Raw genomic sequence first — 18,471 nt, forward strand, 5'->3', positions numbered from 1 at the left:
TCTACCCTGTTCAAATATAACACTCAGTATCACAGAACACTTGGTGTGGATAAATACCAGAACACAAGCAGTGCTTTTTATATCTTTATCATTTTGAAATCCTGGCAAATTTGTTTTCGATATAACCAAAATACCCAGAAATTCAGATCCCTACATTGAAATAAAAAGAAGACGGAACAGATAATTAAGACACATTCTAAGGAAAGAGAGATAAAATTATTCACCAAACGAATATGTAAAACGAATATGCACAAAGCACACAATCACATGTGACACATCACGCAACTCTTGTAATGTATTTCTTAATACCACAACACCATAACTGGAAAAGGAAATCAAGCATCAGTAATTTTCAATTAGTCAAAATGAATTTCCAGTTTGTTTAACATTTTCATGAAACATCAGCTGACGGATTTCTACATTTTTCAACACAATTAGGAAACATTGTATAATGTATTTGAACACATCACTGATAATGGGTGATTTTATTTTCTTGGAAGTATGATTTCAATTTATTTGCTTTTGCGAAAACTGAATCTTAACTTGAACTGACAAAATATATGGAAATTTGGTATAATACAATAACTATGTAAAACTAGTCTGTATATTCAAACTTTAAAGTAGGCTTGTGATATTGGAATGAAACAAAAAGCTTGAATGTCATGCAGAAGTTTTGATTATAATTTCTCTTTAAATGGAATGTACAGTTTTTTCCACTGCATTGGTTACCATCAAGCTTCTTCAACTATGATTTCACTATTCACGAGAATAACTAATATGGCTACAAATCCACAAGATGGAAATAAAATTTGAAGATAATCCTTTCACTACTCTTCATAAAAGTACATGATATGTACAAAATCTGGCACATTTTTAGGCCATGAAAAGAACAATGGAATAAGCTTATGTCAATCTATTAAATCTTACGTTCGATTTTTCTCCTTCAAACATTTTGCTACAACTATTTCTATGTATAATAAGCAGTTAATTTGTAATACATAAACTTAGAATGAATATAGTTTTACATCTAAATAATTCCAGAGATCAGTATGAATGTTTCCTGCTACTCATAACCATCACCTTCAACATGACCTACGTATCACTTCCATTAGCAATGTAAATACGTACATTTGACTGGATTTTTAGTTAGTAATTGCAATAATATATATATATTTTATGTAGACATATGTTTTTTTAAAAAGCAGTCATATCTATCAAATATCTCTCTATAGCTCTAAATATACATATATTGAATCCTTTTGTATATGAAAATATTGAAAAAATTAAAACGCTAAGAAGCTATAACATTTTATAAACTAATCTGGTTATGTATTTAACATCTATAAACCTCTTAATAATCTTGAAACGATAACAAATATTAATATTCTTTGCAACAACAGTTACTAGCAAGCCTATACCAAGATACTGGCAATAATTCAAATTCTAATGCTTCAGGTACATGTTATACAGCAAAAAAATTCCAACTGTCACCTGTTCAATCAAAATAATAAAGAAGGGGAGCAGATTAAGAAACTCGTTTCAGCAATATTTCATTGGACTTTACAAGAACTAAAAAAAAAGTAAAGCAAATAAGGCACCATTTACAGAGGCATATTTTTAGGATTGAATACACAAATTTGAAATATGAAAATTACTTTTGAATATCACGAAGTTTCTCCCACTTTGTCAAGTTTATTCTCCAAATTACTAAGACTGATTTTAAAAAAATAATGCCTGCAGCACAGTTTCAAATTGAAAACTACATACAAATTCAACCATGATAGTAGTCTTCATACCCTGAAGACAAACGACTTCATTTTTTCCCATTTTTCATCCAATAGACCAAAAGCAATTCCTAAACTCTGATCAAATGAACGAAAAGCAGTTTGGGTCTTCCCACTGGCATAGTGGCAATGTCCTCACCTTGTAATTAAGGGGTTCAATACCAAGTGGAGGCACATAGTGGTTCCGACCCCACTTTAAACTGTACGTCCAGTCCCAATTACCCTATCTGTGCATAAAAGTGGACATGAAACAAAACACAAACCAAAAGGATTCAGCTTCTGCCGTAATTGCGAAGTTTTCTTGTTTAATGTCTTTAGCCTCAAGTTTAAACACAAACTACAATAATGATTTCAAATATAAATACTACATTACTCCTACATTTTTTCCAATTTTTTGAATTGCTGTGATTACTGTTTTTTCAATAAGAGTTTTGAAGGGGAGGGGGATTGTTGTTTATCAGGTTTCTTTTTTTATGTATTCTTTTGCAAATGCTGATCATTTCCATTGTAATAGACAACAAATTCACTGTCTATTGCTTTGACTAGAAATTTCACAGATTGGACGCATGTATTCCAAATCGAGATTAATTTTTTCTTTAAACATGTCTTTAAAAGGTAGTACTGTTATATCTTTGCAATTACCTCAATATTAACATGAATATTGCTCCACCAAGCTATTGTCATTGAATAGAAGATGAAAATAGAAAGGAACTCTTTTAGAATATTGATGATATAATATCTATTTTTTAAAGAAAAAAGAGGAATTAATATGACACTTATACATTACTTGTCTAAATGTTAAAAACAATGGGTTTTCTTTCTATATAGACTGAAATATTTGACTTGACAATAATTCTAGTACATCTTGCTAGTAATTTAACAAAATTTATATTTTACACGGGTGATGTTCTTTGTCAAAATTAGCACATCTTAAATTGACTGTGAACAGCATAGGATGACTGATTTTCTATGTAAATATATGACTGTAAACTCTTAACTATCATGGTGAACAAAAAATATTCAAAAAATTACAAATATGCAAAACTGAACACACTAATTTTCTTATATTATGCGTTATAAAATATTTCAATTTTGACCACTAGTGCATTATATGCCACTTACAAACGTCAATAAACACTGTTGTGACCTACATGTAAATTCGAAGTCTCATTTTTATGTTTCTGCTAGAAACAAACTAGTAAGAACTGAAATACTGTTACTATTTAAAAAAAAAAAAAACACTTTACAGTTCATTAATGTCCATATGTGTAGACTTTGAAAATCTTGAACACAGTACTATTTTTCATATCAGTCAATAAGCTTCAAAACGTTTATTGAGAGGCATTACAGGTAATGATCCATAAAATTATTTCCTGTTTATTGACATATTTTTTCCAGTCGTTTCAAAAACAAGAATAATTATTTGAATAAAGGCACATATCAACTTTAAATGATGATTCCAATTCAATATTGGAAAAAAATATTGAGCTTTTAAGCATTTTTTTTGTTGCAAGCTGTGCTTTCCATATGTATTCTTGCCTTCAGCAGGTAAACAGCAAAAAACTAGGTATGTTACCATTATCAGCAGGGCTAGTATGAATTATCATTGTCCATGATGATTATTACAATGTCTTCTCCATGCATCTTTCCCTTCTTCAGTAAAAGTGGATCCACTGTGTAAACAAAAAATATCACTTTTTATCACTTATAGTCCCTATAAAATGCACCTATAGATTCATTAGGACAATGGAACTCTTCACTTCCGACTTATTTCTTACATGATGGTTCACCAACTATGACTGGTATCTTGCACATCCCATGTGTATGAGTTCACTATAAATTCTTTCTTCATATCACACATCGTAACACACTCGCAGAAAATTGTTTTACACCACTATAGAACATGCCTCTTAACCGTGATGATGTTAAGAATTTACATGAAGATCACAACTGTGTTTTAGAGGATTCATTTTGCTAGTGACACATAACCAACTTGCCTTATTCATGTAGAGAAACACAACCTTATGAGCGAAAAAACACACTTTCTGTCATTAACATTACAAGTATACCACTGCAAGTTATTTTACACCAGAAGCAGAACACAACAGCCATAATTTTTTTACGCACATTTAACAATGCTAACATGGGAGGAAAAATTAGCATAATTCAAACTCCATGGCCAAGATGATAACTATCCACAATTCCATATGGTAAAAAGAAGAGTACGCATAATATATAATGTGTATCATAAGCTTTACATAACAAAATAATTCACATCGTTCTGCTTTTGGAATGTACTACTAGCATAAAATTCAAATTTGGTGTCAAAATCTGAAAAATTAACCAAATCAATATACACACATGCATATAGAGTAACACATACTAAGCTTGGTTTTAAAACTTTTACTTAATTTTGAACATAATTCTTTCTGAAAATTTAAATACATTGCAAATGATTATGTTAACAACAAAAGTCACAGACACTTCTGGGTTGTAACTACAACATTGAAATTCAATTATGCTTTTACAACCCAGAAGTATCCGTGGCTGTACATGAAAATTAGTGTGTTAAAAAGCAAGCCTCAATTTCTGTGTGTCATAAGATAGGAGACAATTACCAGTATACTTAAACCAGTATAATTTGAGGTATAAATGGGATAAATAAAACTTGGTTTCTTGACTGAAAATTTGAAAAGAAGGTCATTTCATACTTTCGTTGCCTACTTCAGTTAATAAACTATCAATATACACAGATTCGACAAAGGTTGAACAATATGCAGATTTCTTTGGTTAAGGCCTGAAACACAGTTAACACTTTTAGTATATCAATAACAGTTTTTAGTGTATATATTACTCTGAAAATTTGCAAATTTCTAACCAGCATATATTCAAATAGCTTTAACCAGTTCTACTGAATGACAGTTTTTTTTTACCTGAACTAATTGTATCAAAATATTCCATATTTTCTAGGAACTGTCATGTCAAAATTTGGCTAAACATTTAATATATGAATGCTAGTGTTATATAAATATTTCAATAAAACGGATGTTGTGCACAAGCAACAAACATACCTTGCCAATTCTAGTAACTCAAAAGTTATAATATATCGTAATTTATAGCTTACACTCTTTGATTTAATTAAATATAAGCTTTAAAATACAAGGCTGAAAATATTTCATGGTAAAATTTGACTTTTTCACTATACAACATTCAGTTCAGGTATTTCTGCTTGTACTGTAAAAGTTGATAGCCCCCTCTCCCCCTCCAACTTCCACAATATATCACAACATTGTGTTAGTAAAATAATAGCTTCACAATAGGAGATACAACATATCTTACATATGCTAAGCATTTGTTTAATATGACTGCAATATTATTAACTCTAACAATGTTTCTGTCTCATGAATTGAAATATCACATTTTACATAGGCCCACTACCATTCGATACAAATGTAATACTTGAATTTTGGTCCCTTAAAATTTTTACAAAACAGCGCTTCAGTAAAATACTTCATTAATTTTTCCTTCAAATACTGTTCTCAAGTATATTAATAATTTATCAATCTTCATTTACTATGAAAGTTCCAAGTAGTAAACAAATGTAGGTTTTTACAGAAATATATACATAATATAAATTTTACATCATCAAATTTCTCATTCATTTTTCATGTAATTAACATCACTATCACTGCTACATAAAACAAAAAATTCAATTCTGCCAGGAACATCATATTATAGCAACACTAATTCAATGTGCCAAATCCTTTGCAAGCAACTTTATGAATAGTGCACATGATGCAGTAAATTTTTCATTTGTATTTCTAATTAGCACTCTATTTAACCAACAGAAAAGTTGTGGAAACTGTGGCTAAACAAAACACTGAACCTTGATTATAGACACTGTATTTATTCATATTCAAACCTCTTCTTTGTTTCTTAGGTTGTTTTATTTTCACACGCTGTGTCATTGATTTTAGCTGTAAATTTACACAGAAGCACATGCATAAAAATATGTATGTTGCCAATGACTAGTGACTAGACTATGTTCATTGCTAAAACTGAAGTTTGAGTCTTGAGTTGTTAACAAAATAATTTTTGTTATACCTATCTGCTAATTGTACATGATATTCAAATAAATGGAAAAATGAATACTTTGAATTGTTACCGATGTACTTTAAACTGTTTTAGGAGTATTTCACTGACATAGCAATCAATAACAAAACAATAAAAATTTGTAAATTTCGAAGAGATTATATTGGGGTCAATAAAAATTTGTAAATTACAAAGAGATTATATTGGGGTATCAGTCTGGTCAGTTCTGGATATTCTTCCGAACTTTCGAGAGCTAACATTACTCTCATCTGCACAGACTGAAAAACTAGTGGACACACACATCTCTGCACTTCAATCCCTAAAGACGAGAGTGACATTAGCTCTTGATAGCTCGGAAGCCCGTGGCGTGCCCAGGATTTTTAAAATGGGGAGTTACTTTTTAGTTGTCAACCCTCATTTTAATTTTACCATCTTTTCCTGCCTTTGATTTTTTTTTATTTTTTTTTTATTATTTTTTTTAAAGACACTGGTCCAAAGGGTAAGGGTTATGACCCCCACCAACCCCCGCTACTGTTTCAAGCATACACATGGCTGACATGCCATCTCCTTATTACTTGCTACCAGGAAAGGGTCAAAAATTATGTAAATTATGTTCAGCAAGTACTGTTTCTTCTATAGGTAACATTTCAGCATTGATGTTGCTACAAAAAGTAACAAGAGTGCTTGCTAAATGTATTTTACATAATTTGTATTATTTTAAACAGTAGATGTAATAAGCGATGGCCACAATTAAGAATGATTACATAATATATGTAGACTAATTTCAAATTGAAAGCTAATGAAGCAATATTTTACAACAAATCAAAGCTATGTCCAGTGCACTAAAAAGGCATTGTTTAAACTTACTTTACATTTCTCTTTCTGATAGCACTAGTAACTGTGTGTTATGTTGCAGCACAAAGCTTGTATTCTCATACTGCTGATATACAGCAAATTCATTTTAATAATATAATTTAAATTGTGTCACTTTGCAAGACCTCTCAGACAGATGCGACAAGTCAGATGACTGCAAGCTGCATGTACTGGAATATACACTTTCCTCTCAATCAATGACGACCAGACCGAGTGACATGCAAGTGAGAAGCAACGTGTGTTGCCAGTCATTGCAGGCTATGCATGACCAATGTGAAAGGTTGCATTAATTTCTAAAGGTTCATTTCCAAAGACACATGTCGCTTCAGTCTGAATGCTCCCTAAGGTTATTCTGGAACAACAATAATCTCACCAATAACCTTAAAAATAAAAGTTTAAACAAATCTAATTTTAAAATACTACACTGATATTCTAAATTCTAAATTTGAAATACGGGATTTCATTCAATGTACTTTAGAAACTTAGGGGAGGGCTACAATTTCTGAGACAGACCTTGACAAAAACTTAAAAAACTTTTCTACTTAAATTAGTTGGCTGTATGAATTCATATAATAAATTCCTATTCCCATTGTATTTTTAAAATGCTGCGAAGACTTGGCACAATGAAATAAAAAGAAATACATCTGCAAAAAGTTCATTATATCAACATGCAAAATTGGCTTATAAAAATTACTGCTTTTTCAAGGAAAAAAAAACCAATGGACATAATTGTAGGCACCTTTGCACACCAAAACTATAAATATTTTCCATATAACATAATCTATATTCTCAAACATATGTATATACATACACATACAGGATGTCACTGAACAACGGCAATAAACGTTCACAGCTTGTAGAGAATGCCAAGCTTTTCTTTATGATGTTTTGGTTATTGAGATCTCGTTTTGGTGCCATGTGCATTCAATAAAAATGGCATTTTCTATCCTGCAATGTTGAATCACCAATTCATGGTTGCCACAGGCATTTTATTTTGTCAGTTCACAATAAAATTAATAGTACTATGGAAACAATTATTTGATGCTTTGTGAGTTTTGTACCAAGGCATTCACACTGCACAGGATTAATAACATGTGCGGCCATTCCATACTTTGTCACTTTCCCAACAGAAAAAAATACATATCAGTGGCAACACTGCATGTGTACTACATGGTTGCATGTAGGATAAAATTGTATCTCTTGAGAGTCTGTAACATCCAAACAAGACCTCAATGAGCAACATTTGCCTTCGTGTCCTCTGCACACTGTGGAAGTTTGTTGCTATGGTACAGCTACATCCTATATGTATTTTTGTATTGCAACATGAAAATAACAACCAGAGCAATAAATCTATTCTAACTAAAAAAAGAAAACCCTCTACATAATTTTTTTTAAAAAAATATTGGTGAGCAAAACAGGACATAACAAGAACACGAGCTGCTTTATGCAACCACAATCTTTAGGCACAATTTACATAACAAAAACATGAGAAAAAGATATTAATGTATGTATGTACGTATATACAGAATGAACATATGCCACATATTTACTTGTAAAATGATTTACTCTTATTGCATTAACAAACACGGATGCATTCTTATGTAAGAACCTTTAAACATATTCTTTTCTTGCATAGAAATCTTAAACTTTTCTTGTGATAAACAAACAACATGAAAAATAAACACACATGCACGAAGATACACACATATATGGACTTACCTATAAAAACACAAACCATTAAAAAAATGTTGCCTAAGTAAATAATGTTTTTTTTTAATCCACTGGAATATCCTCCAAAAAAACATTTCGTATGAAAAGCCTTATCCAGCATGGCAACATTCGTCGAATGTAGTCCTCAATACTGACACTTTAACCAGTACATATTTTTGTGCCTTTAGAGAAGAATTTTTTTATTAACATTTGTACTTTCACATTAATCTTCACAAGGCACAACGTTCTTTTTTCCTTTTGAAAACTACTGGTCCGTCCATTTTTCTGACTGGAATGTGAAACTTTCCAGTTCTCTCCCACAATAACAATTATTTCTTAGGCGAAGGCAATGCAGTTCCATGCATTTATACACAGCTGGAAAACTGTTAACAGCTTATAAGTTCGCATGTTGAACACTCATCATATTGTTGAAATGTAAATGCAGTGCTAGGCAGAATCTAATCTGCAAATTCATCAGCAACACTGCAGATATTACAATAAAAGTCTAAGTTTCTAAACAATCAAACACACAAAAAAATACAAAATACAAAACAGTGATAACGCAAGTGATATGAAAAAAAAAGATATGTGTGACCAGTTGAAACATCTCTTATCAACAATAATTTTTTTCATTTTCCTATTTTTCACACATGTAATGAAACACTAAATTGCATATGCAAAACTATGAATCATATTTTGACTTGGTCCAACATTATCTACTAGGAACTTCTTTAATCCCAACACTTAAGGATTTTTATACTTTGTTGAAGCATATAATATGGTCCCACATATTGAGCACATATCTTTGGTAATAAAATTTGTATATAGATAACGTTTTCTAGGCTATATTGTCAATAATAAAATCTTTTTTAAGAGGTTAATCTATAGGAACCACTACGTATTTTTAGTATCAATGGTAACACGTGACAATAGAAAGTTTCAAGGTTTTATATTTGTAATGCCCAACTGTTAATACCTTCTAATCTCAGACTAAGATCAATTACAAAAAAGAAGGCAATATTTTTAAAACCATGTCATAGTTTTGCAAATGATTAACTGTAACATGTTTTTTTATCTACACAAACACACAAAACAAAATACACATGCGAGCATAGAAGCTCACATGTTTGCATACTTATGCACACACAGACACACACATCTAATAATGTAAACAACTCATGTACATTGTCCAGAACGGTGGATATGTAACGGTAAAAATAACTCTGCACTTAGCCCTACCGCTGGATCCGGACACTGTTGGTTAAGTCTAAGAGATCAAGGGAGGGATCCTTGTAAGACACTGCAGACACTGGTGGGTCTACTCTGTGGGCCTGGGGGCCAACGGGATCAAAGCCCAAGGCAGAATTGGATTCGTCAGTCTGTGCCATCAACAGCCTGGGCCACAAGTCAGTGGAACTGAATGTACTGGCATTTTGGTCATTCTCCTGTAAAGAGAAGAATTCAATCACACACATACCATGTCATGTACTAACATGTGTTCAAAATGTAATATACAGGGTGGTGTACTTTTCTTCAACACATGCCATGTCTTGTACTAATATAGGTGTTCAAAATGTAATATACACGAAATGTCAAACCATTGAAATATCTCATTAACCCTCTATTACTGGGTTCTTCTTAACGCTTCGCATAACCACTTTTGTAGATGTGCAATACTATAACACTGTAATTTTAAGTGGCTCTTATTTTGCTTGCGATGTTTTGTCCTCAGAACTTCCTCAAGCTTACACCAAGAGAAACACAAACACACAACCTTACACAACACTCTTCTTTGTTGTGTGTGTGTTTGTCTTGGTATAAGCTTGAGGTAAGTTCTGGGAAACCAGGACAAAATGTTGCACGAAAAATGAAAACTACTTAAAATAAATGCTGTTATTATATTGAGACTATTACTGGACTATCGGTGCTGCAACTCAGCGATCAACTGCTGTACTTCATGGAAATTACATTAGGTGACATCACAAGTCAGAACTGGAAAAGATGAAAACACACACTCCCATGCACAGCCACTTGTGAGATGGCGGACAATGGACAGTTTACTTGTGGGATGATTTTTCACAGGAACAAACTGTGGCAGAGATACAGGAAAGTTTCCATACTTGCTTGCAAGCCCCCGGGCAGTATTTAAAAAACATGAAGGAAATGTTTTATACTAAAAAACGAGCTCACACCTGTAGCTTTCTTAGCCTTAACACTTAGAGTGCTAATCACATATATATACGGAGTTCCCAAATTTCTCTAGTGTGCGGATCACGTATATATACGGAGTTGAATTCAAAATTTATTTCAACGGTCATTTGCCATACATTTACAGAATTAGCAATCCTGACTAATGTTTGGACATCATACTTCCTCACACTGCCACTAGATGGCAAATGCTTATAATGGTTCTGTTTGTGTCGTTGTCTGATAGCGATATGCTTGCTTCCCTTTTCTAGTTCCAGCGATTAGGGGGAGCGAGGGGGGCATTTTTGCCACTTTTGGCCCCACACTATGATAAATCTTATCTACAAAGGGAAATATACTGTGTTTGCCCCATAGTTTTGGTACTTGCCCCCCCAGTTTTGGGACCCAATCGCCGCCACTGCATGGGACCCAACTTGTCAATGTTTTATTTTCAGTACATATCATATCATTTATGATGAAACATCCAAGGTAGCCATGTGGTTATAATGTAACATATCATATATCAAAATAAAGAGGAAGAATCCAACTTTTCAACAGTGTATGATACATATATTTTACATTTTTAGTTTTTGAGATATGATTTTTAAAAAAAAACAACTTAGAGGTCAGCACTGTAAGTGTTAAGATGCATGAGAAGCTTGATTCAAAATGTCACCAAATTACCAGTCTCTGACTTGATCATGTTATCTTTCAGACAACTTTTTGTGAAACATTTTGTGCACCACCCTGTATAACAAAAATTCAAGAAAAAGAGGTGATAGAGAGCAGACAAAAAAAAAAAAGCTGTTACTTCATTTTGCGACTCGGCTGCATTCTCACTTTAGATGGAAAGTCAGTAAGGAGGTCACCAATAGTTAATAGTTTTGTAAGTTGCCACTTTGATACGAGTTTTGATAATAAATGCCAAAAATTTCCTGCACATGTGCAGTTCAGTTTTGAAAATGGCAGCTGTGCTTGGGGGAGTGTACAACCAAAGAGTAGCATGGTGTTGTGTGTATTTTATTAGCAAAAAGTCTACCAAAATAACAAATCCAATATTCTTGACGTTCTTTCATTTTTCTTAACTTTTATTTATACGACTCCTAGTCAGGTGAAGCTGGAAATTAGCAATTAAGAAAACAAATAGTCATTTAATTAAAAACCTCTACCAAAAGGACAGTTAAGATAACTGAATCTGTATTTAGCAAGAGAATTAGACTTGCTTCATCTATTAATGCATCACTCTGGCTAGTATAAATATAATCTCACATGCGGGGCTCATGTTGCCATCCCAATACATTTGTGATTCTCCCTTCATTCATCTTATCTTACCACCACTCATCCTCATCTTCCATATTAGCCAAAGGGGCAGAAAAGGAAGTAAAATAAACTAAATCAATCAATTTTGTGATAGCAAAAATCCTTGACCGCAAGCATAATTTCTTCTTGACCTATGTGAATTTCTTTACTTTTTCTTGACTGGTTGACTCTCTATGTGCAAAGTACATCCATAAAGAAATGCTACCTGTTTATGACGGCAAGTGTTTCTTCGCATGAAGTAGTACACAAATGGGTCAATATATTCTCAAGAATGTTCAAAAGTTACATGAAGATGAATCAAGGTAACAGGAGAGTAACAACAGACATGAGGATGAGTGATGATTAGACGAAATTGATTAAAGAACTCTCACAAAGAAAGAGAGATTGAAAGTTGAATGAATAAAATACTTTTTTTGGGTGCTTTGACATGTACAGATGAATACGGGGGAAAATTCCCTTATCTAAAATCCTTACCTGAGAGTTAAAAAAGTGAGCACTTCATGTGATTTGCCACTGAGACAAATGAGAGTAACAACATTGATATATAGCATATTCATTGTTTTAGTATTCAGCAAGATGGTTTGAATTCTGAAAAAGTGTTCACATGGCAGGTGTCAAGCAGAAGAAATAGTTAAGTGTGATGTATGAACTTGGCCGAAACACCAGTCCAGAGACTGTTATTGTGGCTCCGGAACAGGATGCCATAAATACAGGGTGGCTCAATAAGTCACTTAACACCCCCAGTACAAGGCCACTGTGACATGGGACATGAAAATGGCGATGACCAATCGTTATCAGGCCAAGGGGGAACCACATTGACGTCACCCGCATGGTCAGCAGCCATCTTGATGTCTGCCATCTTGAATTCAACTTCAGAAATTTAAATGGGAAGGGGGTCGTGCGACATATCAAAATGGGCTAGAATTTCACCAGGAAAACAACTGTGACATTTGTTTTCACCTAACTTTAATCGTTGCAGAGTTAACAATACCACAAAGTTATGGCTCAATAAGTCACTTAACACCCCCAGTACAAGGCCACTGCGGCATGGAACGTGAAAATGGCGATGACCAATCGTTGCCTGGCCAACGGGGAACCACATTGACGTCACCCGCATGGTCGGCAGCCATCTTGATGTCCGCCATCTTGAATTTAACTTCAGAAATTTAAATGGGAAGGGGGTCGTGCGACATATCAAAATGGTCTAGAATTTCACCAGGAAAACAACTGTGACATTTGTTTTCACCTAACTTTAATTGTTGCAGAGTTAACAATACCACAAAGTTATGGCTCAATAAGTCACTTAACACCCCCAGTACAAGGCCACTGCGGCATGGAACGTGAAAATGGCGATGACCAATCGTTGCCTGGCCAAGGGGGAACCCCATTGACGTCACCCGCATGGTCGCAGCCATCCTTGATGTCCGCCATCTTGAATTCAACTTCAGAAATTTAAATGGGAAGGGGGTCGTGCGACATATCAAAATGGTCTAGAATTTCACCAGGAAAACAACTGTGACATTTGTTTTCACATAACTTTAATTGTTGCAGAGTTAACAATACCACAAAGTTATAACACATGCTCAGTATGACGTCCCTCTTGCGCAACACACACGTGTAATCGTCTCTCCCATGACCTTACCACATTCTGAAGAACCTCAGGAGTTATTGCAGTACAGGCATCCACAATGCGTGTGCGCAAGTGGGCCAGATCCCTGATTTTCGTAGCATACACCATGGCTTTCAGGTGTCCCCAGAGGTAAAAGTCCAATGGTGGCAGGTCAGGTGAGCATGCAGGCCATTCCACAGTCACTCGGCGACCAATCCACTGGTGAGGGAATTGTTGATCCAGGTACTAATGGACTATCATCCCATAGTGCGGTGGAGCACCATCTTGCTGGAACCATTCAGGATAGCTCCCATCCTCGGGACAGTAAGGATGGTAAGATCTGCTCCCGTAGCAGAAGCAAGTAGCTCTCTGCATGTAAGTTGCCCTCAATGAAAAATTGACCAACAAGTCGGGAACCCCAAGTACCACACCACACCATTAGCTTCCCGCCTCCCGTCATCTTGCTGGGATCTGTCCAATGTGGATTTTCAGGTGACCAGTACCGCAGATTTTGCTTATTCACCTCTCCCGACACATAAAAATTAGCCTCATCACTGAACAGAATCTTGCTACCGAAGGCAGGGTCACGTTGCAGTTGTGCTATAGCCCACTCACAAAACTGCAAACGCCTGTCTGGATCGTCCTCACTAAGGTGCTGCTGCAGCTGTATCTTATACGGATGCCAGTGGTGGTCACATACAATCCTTTGAATTGAACTCGTACTGACACCGCTTTCCAGCGCCAGTCTCCGTGTGCTACGGGTTGGGGACTTTGCAAATGATGCCAACAACGCTACAGCAGTACCCTCATCCGTGGCTGTTTTCGGACGTCCATGTCGCGGCTTGTCATCCACAGATCCAGTATCTTGGAACTTTGCCAGCAACTGGCTGACGGCCACATGTGACACCGGTTGTCTTGCAGGGTTGCGGTTATTGAAGTCTGCGGCAATGTCACGCGTACTTCTATCCCCTGACATCGATATGATGGCAATCCGTTCCTCACGTGTTAGTGGCATTTTCGTTCAGATCAGTGAAAAAGGAAATATGCTACTCTTGACACGATCAATTCACATCATCACTCTTTTAAACTTTTATGTAAAGACAAAACACAATTGTAATTCCCATGACAACCAATACTACAAGATATGTACATACCGGTAAGTCAATATCCGGACATTTTCAGTGATTGGTCTAACAATAAATACCACATAATCACATACTAACGATTATTTGAACAATATTCATTTAAGCAAAAAGGAAAGGACGTGTCACTCTCCCATGCGGAAATCGCCCTTAAATTTAAAGTTAGGTGAAAACAAATGTCACAGTTGTTTTCCTGGTGAAAATATAGACCATTTTGATATGTCGCACGACCCCCTTCCCATTTAAATTTCTGAAGTTGAATTCAAGATGGCGGACATCAAGATGGCTGCCGACCATGCGGGTGACGTCAATGTGGTTCCCCCTTGGCCAGGCAACGATTGGTCATCGCCATTTTCACGTTCCATGCCGCAGTGGCCTTGTACTGGGGGTGTTAAGTGACTTATTGAGCCACAACTTTGTGGTATTGTTAACTCTGCAACAATTAAAGTTAGGTGAAAACAAATGTCACAGTTGTATTCCTGGTGAAATTCTAGCCCATTTTGATATGTCGCACGACCCCCTTCCCATTTAAATTTCTGAAGTTGAATTCAAGATGGCGGGCATCAAGATGGCTGCCGACCATGCGGGTGACGTCAATGTGGTTCCCCCTTGGCCTGATAACGATTGGTCATCGCCATTTTCATGTCCCATGTCACAGTGGCCTTGTACTGGGGGTGTTAAGTGATTTATTGAGCCACCCTGTACATTATAAGTAGAGATTATGTGAGAAATAAGGGGTATGTACCTGTAATAATATGGTTTTAAAGTTTCTATGTTTTAGTAACTTTTTTCAACCATATGTGATGTATTTACTGACTTTCCCTTATATATAGAACTATGGTGAGATTATAATATAGGCTACTAGTTTTGCTCCACACAAAATTCTGTTTATTAGAAATTTACAAAATTGGGGTACATGAATTTTAATCATAAGAAAAATAACAGTGACATGCTACAAGTTTAAAAACTCGCATTAGAACATGTTTGAGTACATAGGCATTTTAATAACATCTCAGCACTGGAAGAAGAACATTATTTGACGTAGAAAGGCAATTAGGAACTTTCCCTCCATCTTTTGAATAATTATTTGTAATCTAACTATAATTTTAAAATTTACTGCAAAATGTTCTCTTTTATGCATGCAATATAGATTACATGTAAGAATAACTAATAGTTTTGGTGATACATTTTTCAATATTTACTTATGAGTAGGGATGGAACAGATTGATCGATACTTTATCGATATCAGTTGATATTGGCATATCGGTGTATTGGATTATTGGTAAAATTACCGATAATTTTACCGATCTGATATACCTACCTTCAGTAAAAAAAGTACCCGGAATTTGGCTGATAAAAGTCCCACATTGGAAGTATCGAGAATTCATTTTGTCCGTAGGATGGCAGCACTGTACTGAATGATCATTTAGAGGGGTAGAGTAATCTATCCATCAGTTTAGGCACAGCAGCCATTTACGTTAGTTGTGTTGACGAGTGTCTTGCGATTTCCAGAATGGAGATAAATATCGAGCAAAGAATTTGTTTGAAATTTTGTGTTGCCAACGGACTGACGTGTGCTGAATCGTTGAAAATGCTACAAAATGCTTTCAAAGAAGGCAGAGAAGTTGTTGCTGATTTGCCCCGTTCTGGTCGACGACTGATGAAAACATTGGAAAAATCAGGACAATGGTGCTTGAAAACCAGCGTGCGAGTGTTAGAGAGGTGGCTTGTGAGCTTGACGTATCACACATGCAACTTTTTGACTGATGTGTTAGGCATAAAATGCATCGCGTCACAACTTGTTTTAAAGGAGCTGAATTTCCTGCAAAAATCACATCGCAGGGATGTAGCTGAAGACATGATTTCGCGAGCCTCTAGTGACTCAACCTTCATGAAATGCATCATAACTGGTAATGAGACATGGGTGTATAAGTATGACATGCAAACAGGTCAACAATCTTCGGAATGGTGCTTCAAAAATGAACCAAAACCCCCCAAAAAAAACCATGCTAAAGTCGCTCAAAAATTAAGGTCATGCTCATTGTTTTCTTTGATTATCATGGTGTTGTGCACTCAGAATTCCTTCCAGTGGGACAAACTGTGAATAATTAGTTTTATGTGAACGTTATGAGTCATCTGCATGAGAATGTTAACCGGAAAAGACCAGATGTCCTTGCCCAAGCCCCATATTCTCCAGATATGACTCCGTGTGATTTTTTCTCTTTCTGCGACTCAAGTAACCACATCGGGGAATGCGTTTTGAATCAATTGAATCCATTAAAGGAAATTTGCAGAAGGAACTCAGGGCGATACAGTCTTCTGCATTTGAAAAGTGTTTTGAAGACTGGGTTAAGCATTGGCATATATGTGTTGCATCTTATGGGGCCTAATTTGAAGGTGACAAAATAAATGTTGATGATTAACCACGTATTTTGTGTTTTATTCACAAATTCCGGGTACTTTTTTGTACGTAGCGGTATAAATATTCTATATTCTGCCATTTTGTTATAACTTTTATAAATATTATAAACATATATGTAATCTCCATTCCATACAACTTAAAAGTAAGTGTCTAAATATGCAGCTTCCTTTGCATTCTGTTAACACACATGTATTACGGAGGTTAATAAACTATTCAGGTTCCTCAAGGACCATTTGGAATTTTATATCAGATCGGAAGAATATCAGTAACCGGTATCGGGCAAAATTTCAAATCTGCCCATCCCAAATTATGAGTTTCACAATACTATATTAATATTCCGTGATCAACTACTTACCGATAATGTTTTTTCAACGGATGTAATAAACTTATCCATCAAATCCGTTGCTTTTCTTTTCATTGTATTTTGTGTTGATCGGTCTCCAAGAACCTAAAAATGACAAGAAAGAACACATCTAAGGAAAGGTGCTGAACGTTCCTCTGTATCATATTTAACTTTCTCTCTCTCTCTCCCTTTCCACTCCCTAAAAAAAATATTCTCTCTCTCTCTCTCATTCACTCACTCGCTCGCTCACTCGAGGTGGGAGATCATTCAACCAGTTATGGACTGGCATGTTATCATGACAAATCCCCAGTCGTCATCGTAGGTTTTCATGACTGGGTTACGTTATTCCGTAGCTCCCCAACTTTCTTATGATGGTGGGTGGGCACCGACCGGTCCCATACACAGGCCAAAATCTCAGGAGAAAAGTTGTTACGCTTCCCCCAGGAGACTTGAACCTTGGCATGTCCCGTAGCCAGAGCCAAAAGCATGATGCCTCAGACGGCGCGTGACCTAAACTATGTTTACAAGTGCAAAACATGGATATTAGTGACTTTACAAAATACTGTACTCTCCCTTTTTCATATGTTTATTTGACCGCAATAGGAATATTAAAACTTACAAGCAGAACAAGCAAAATTCCACTGTAGTTAGTCTCTTAAAAGTTTTACATTTCTACTCTGATCAAAGAATGTCTGGGAAGAGAAGCATGTGATCTAAAAACACCACCTTTTCAGTCCTATGCTGAAGTTGTTCTTACAATTTGTTACACTTTCTAAAGACAAACAATAATAGCAAACTGGACACACAACATATATTCGGATGCACTGGGATTCTTTGGGATTGGAAAAGGATTTTTAGAAAGAACAGGTTTAAATAGGAAGAAATAATATACTTTGTAATAATGATAATCATGCTATGTGATAGATGACTGCTGGGATAATTAGAGAACAAGGTAGCCAATTTTTGAAGATTTTCTCTGAAAGTTACTG

The 18,471-nt window shown here is 35.2% G+C and overlaps 1 protein-coding gene across 1 annotated transcript in view; it reads right to left on the bottom strand.

Annotated features, from left to right (window-relative positions):
* Positions 1 to 496: 496 nt before the first annotated feature.
* The window catches only part of LOC146001708 (uncharacterized), a 74,569-nt gene continuing 56,594 nt past the window's right edge, over positions 497 to 18,471 (bottom strand). Inside the window, exons 7-8 of the mRNA XM_083139373.1 lie at positions 17,495 to 17,587; positions 497 to 9,904 (exon numbers count right to left, since the gene is read on the bottom strand). Of these exons, the coding sequence (XP_082995499.1) occupies positions 9,695 to 9,904; positions 17,495 to 17,587 (303 nt within the window). The 3' untranslated portion in view covers positions 497 to 9,694. The remainder of the gene's footprint in view (positions 9,905 to 17,494; positions 17,588 to 18,471) is intronic.

Source organism: Lepisma saccharinum, chromosome 17 (assembly GCF_977018435.1).
Source record: "Lepisma saccharinum chromosome 17, izLepSacc3.1, whole genome shotgun sequence".
Lineage (NCBI taxonomy): Eukaryota > Metazoa > Arthropoda > Insecta > Zygentoma > Lepismatidae > Lepisma > Lepisma saccharinum.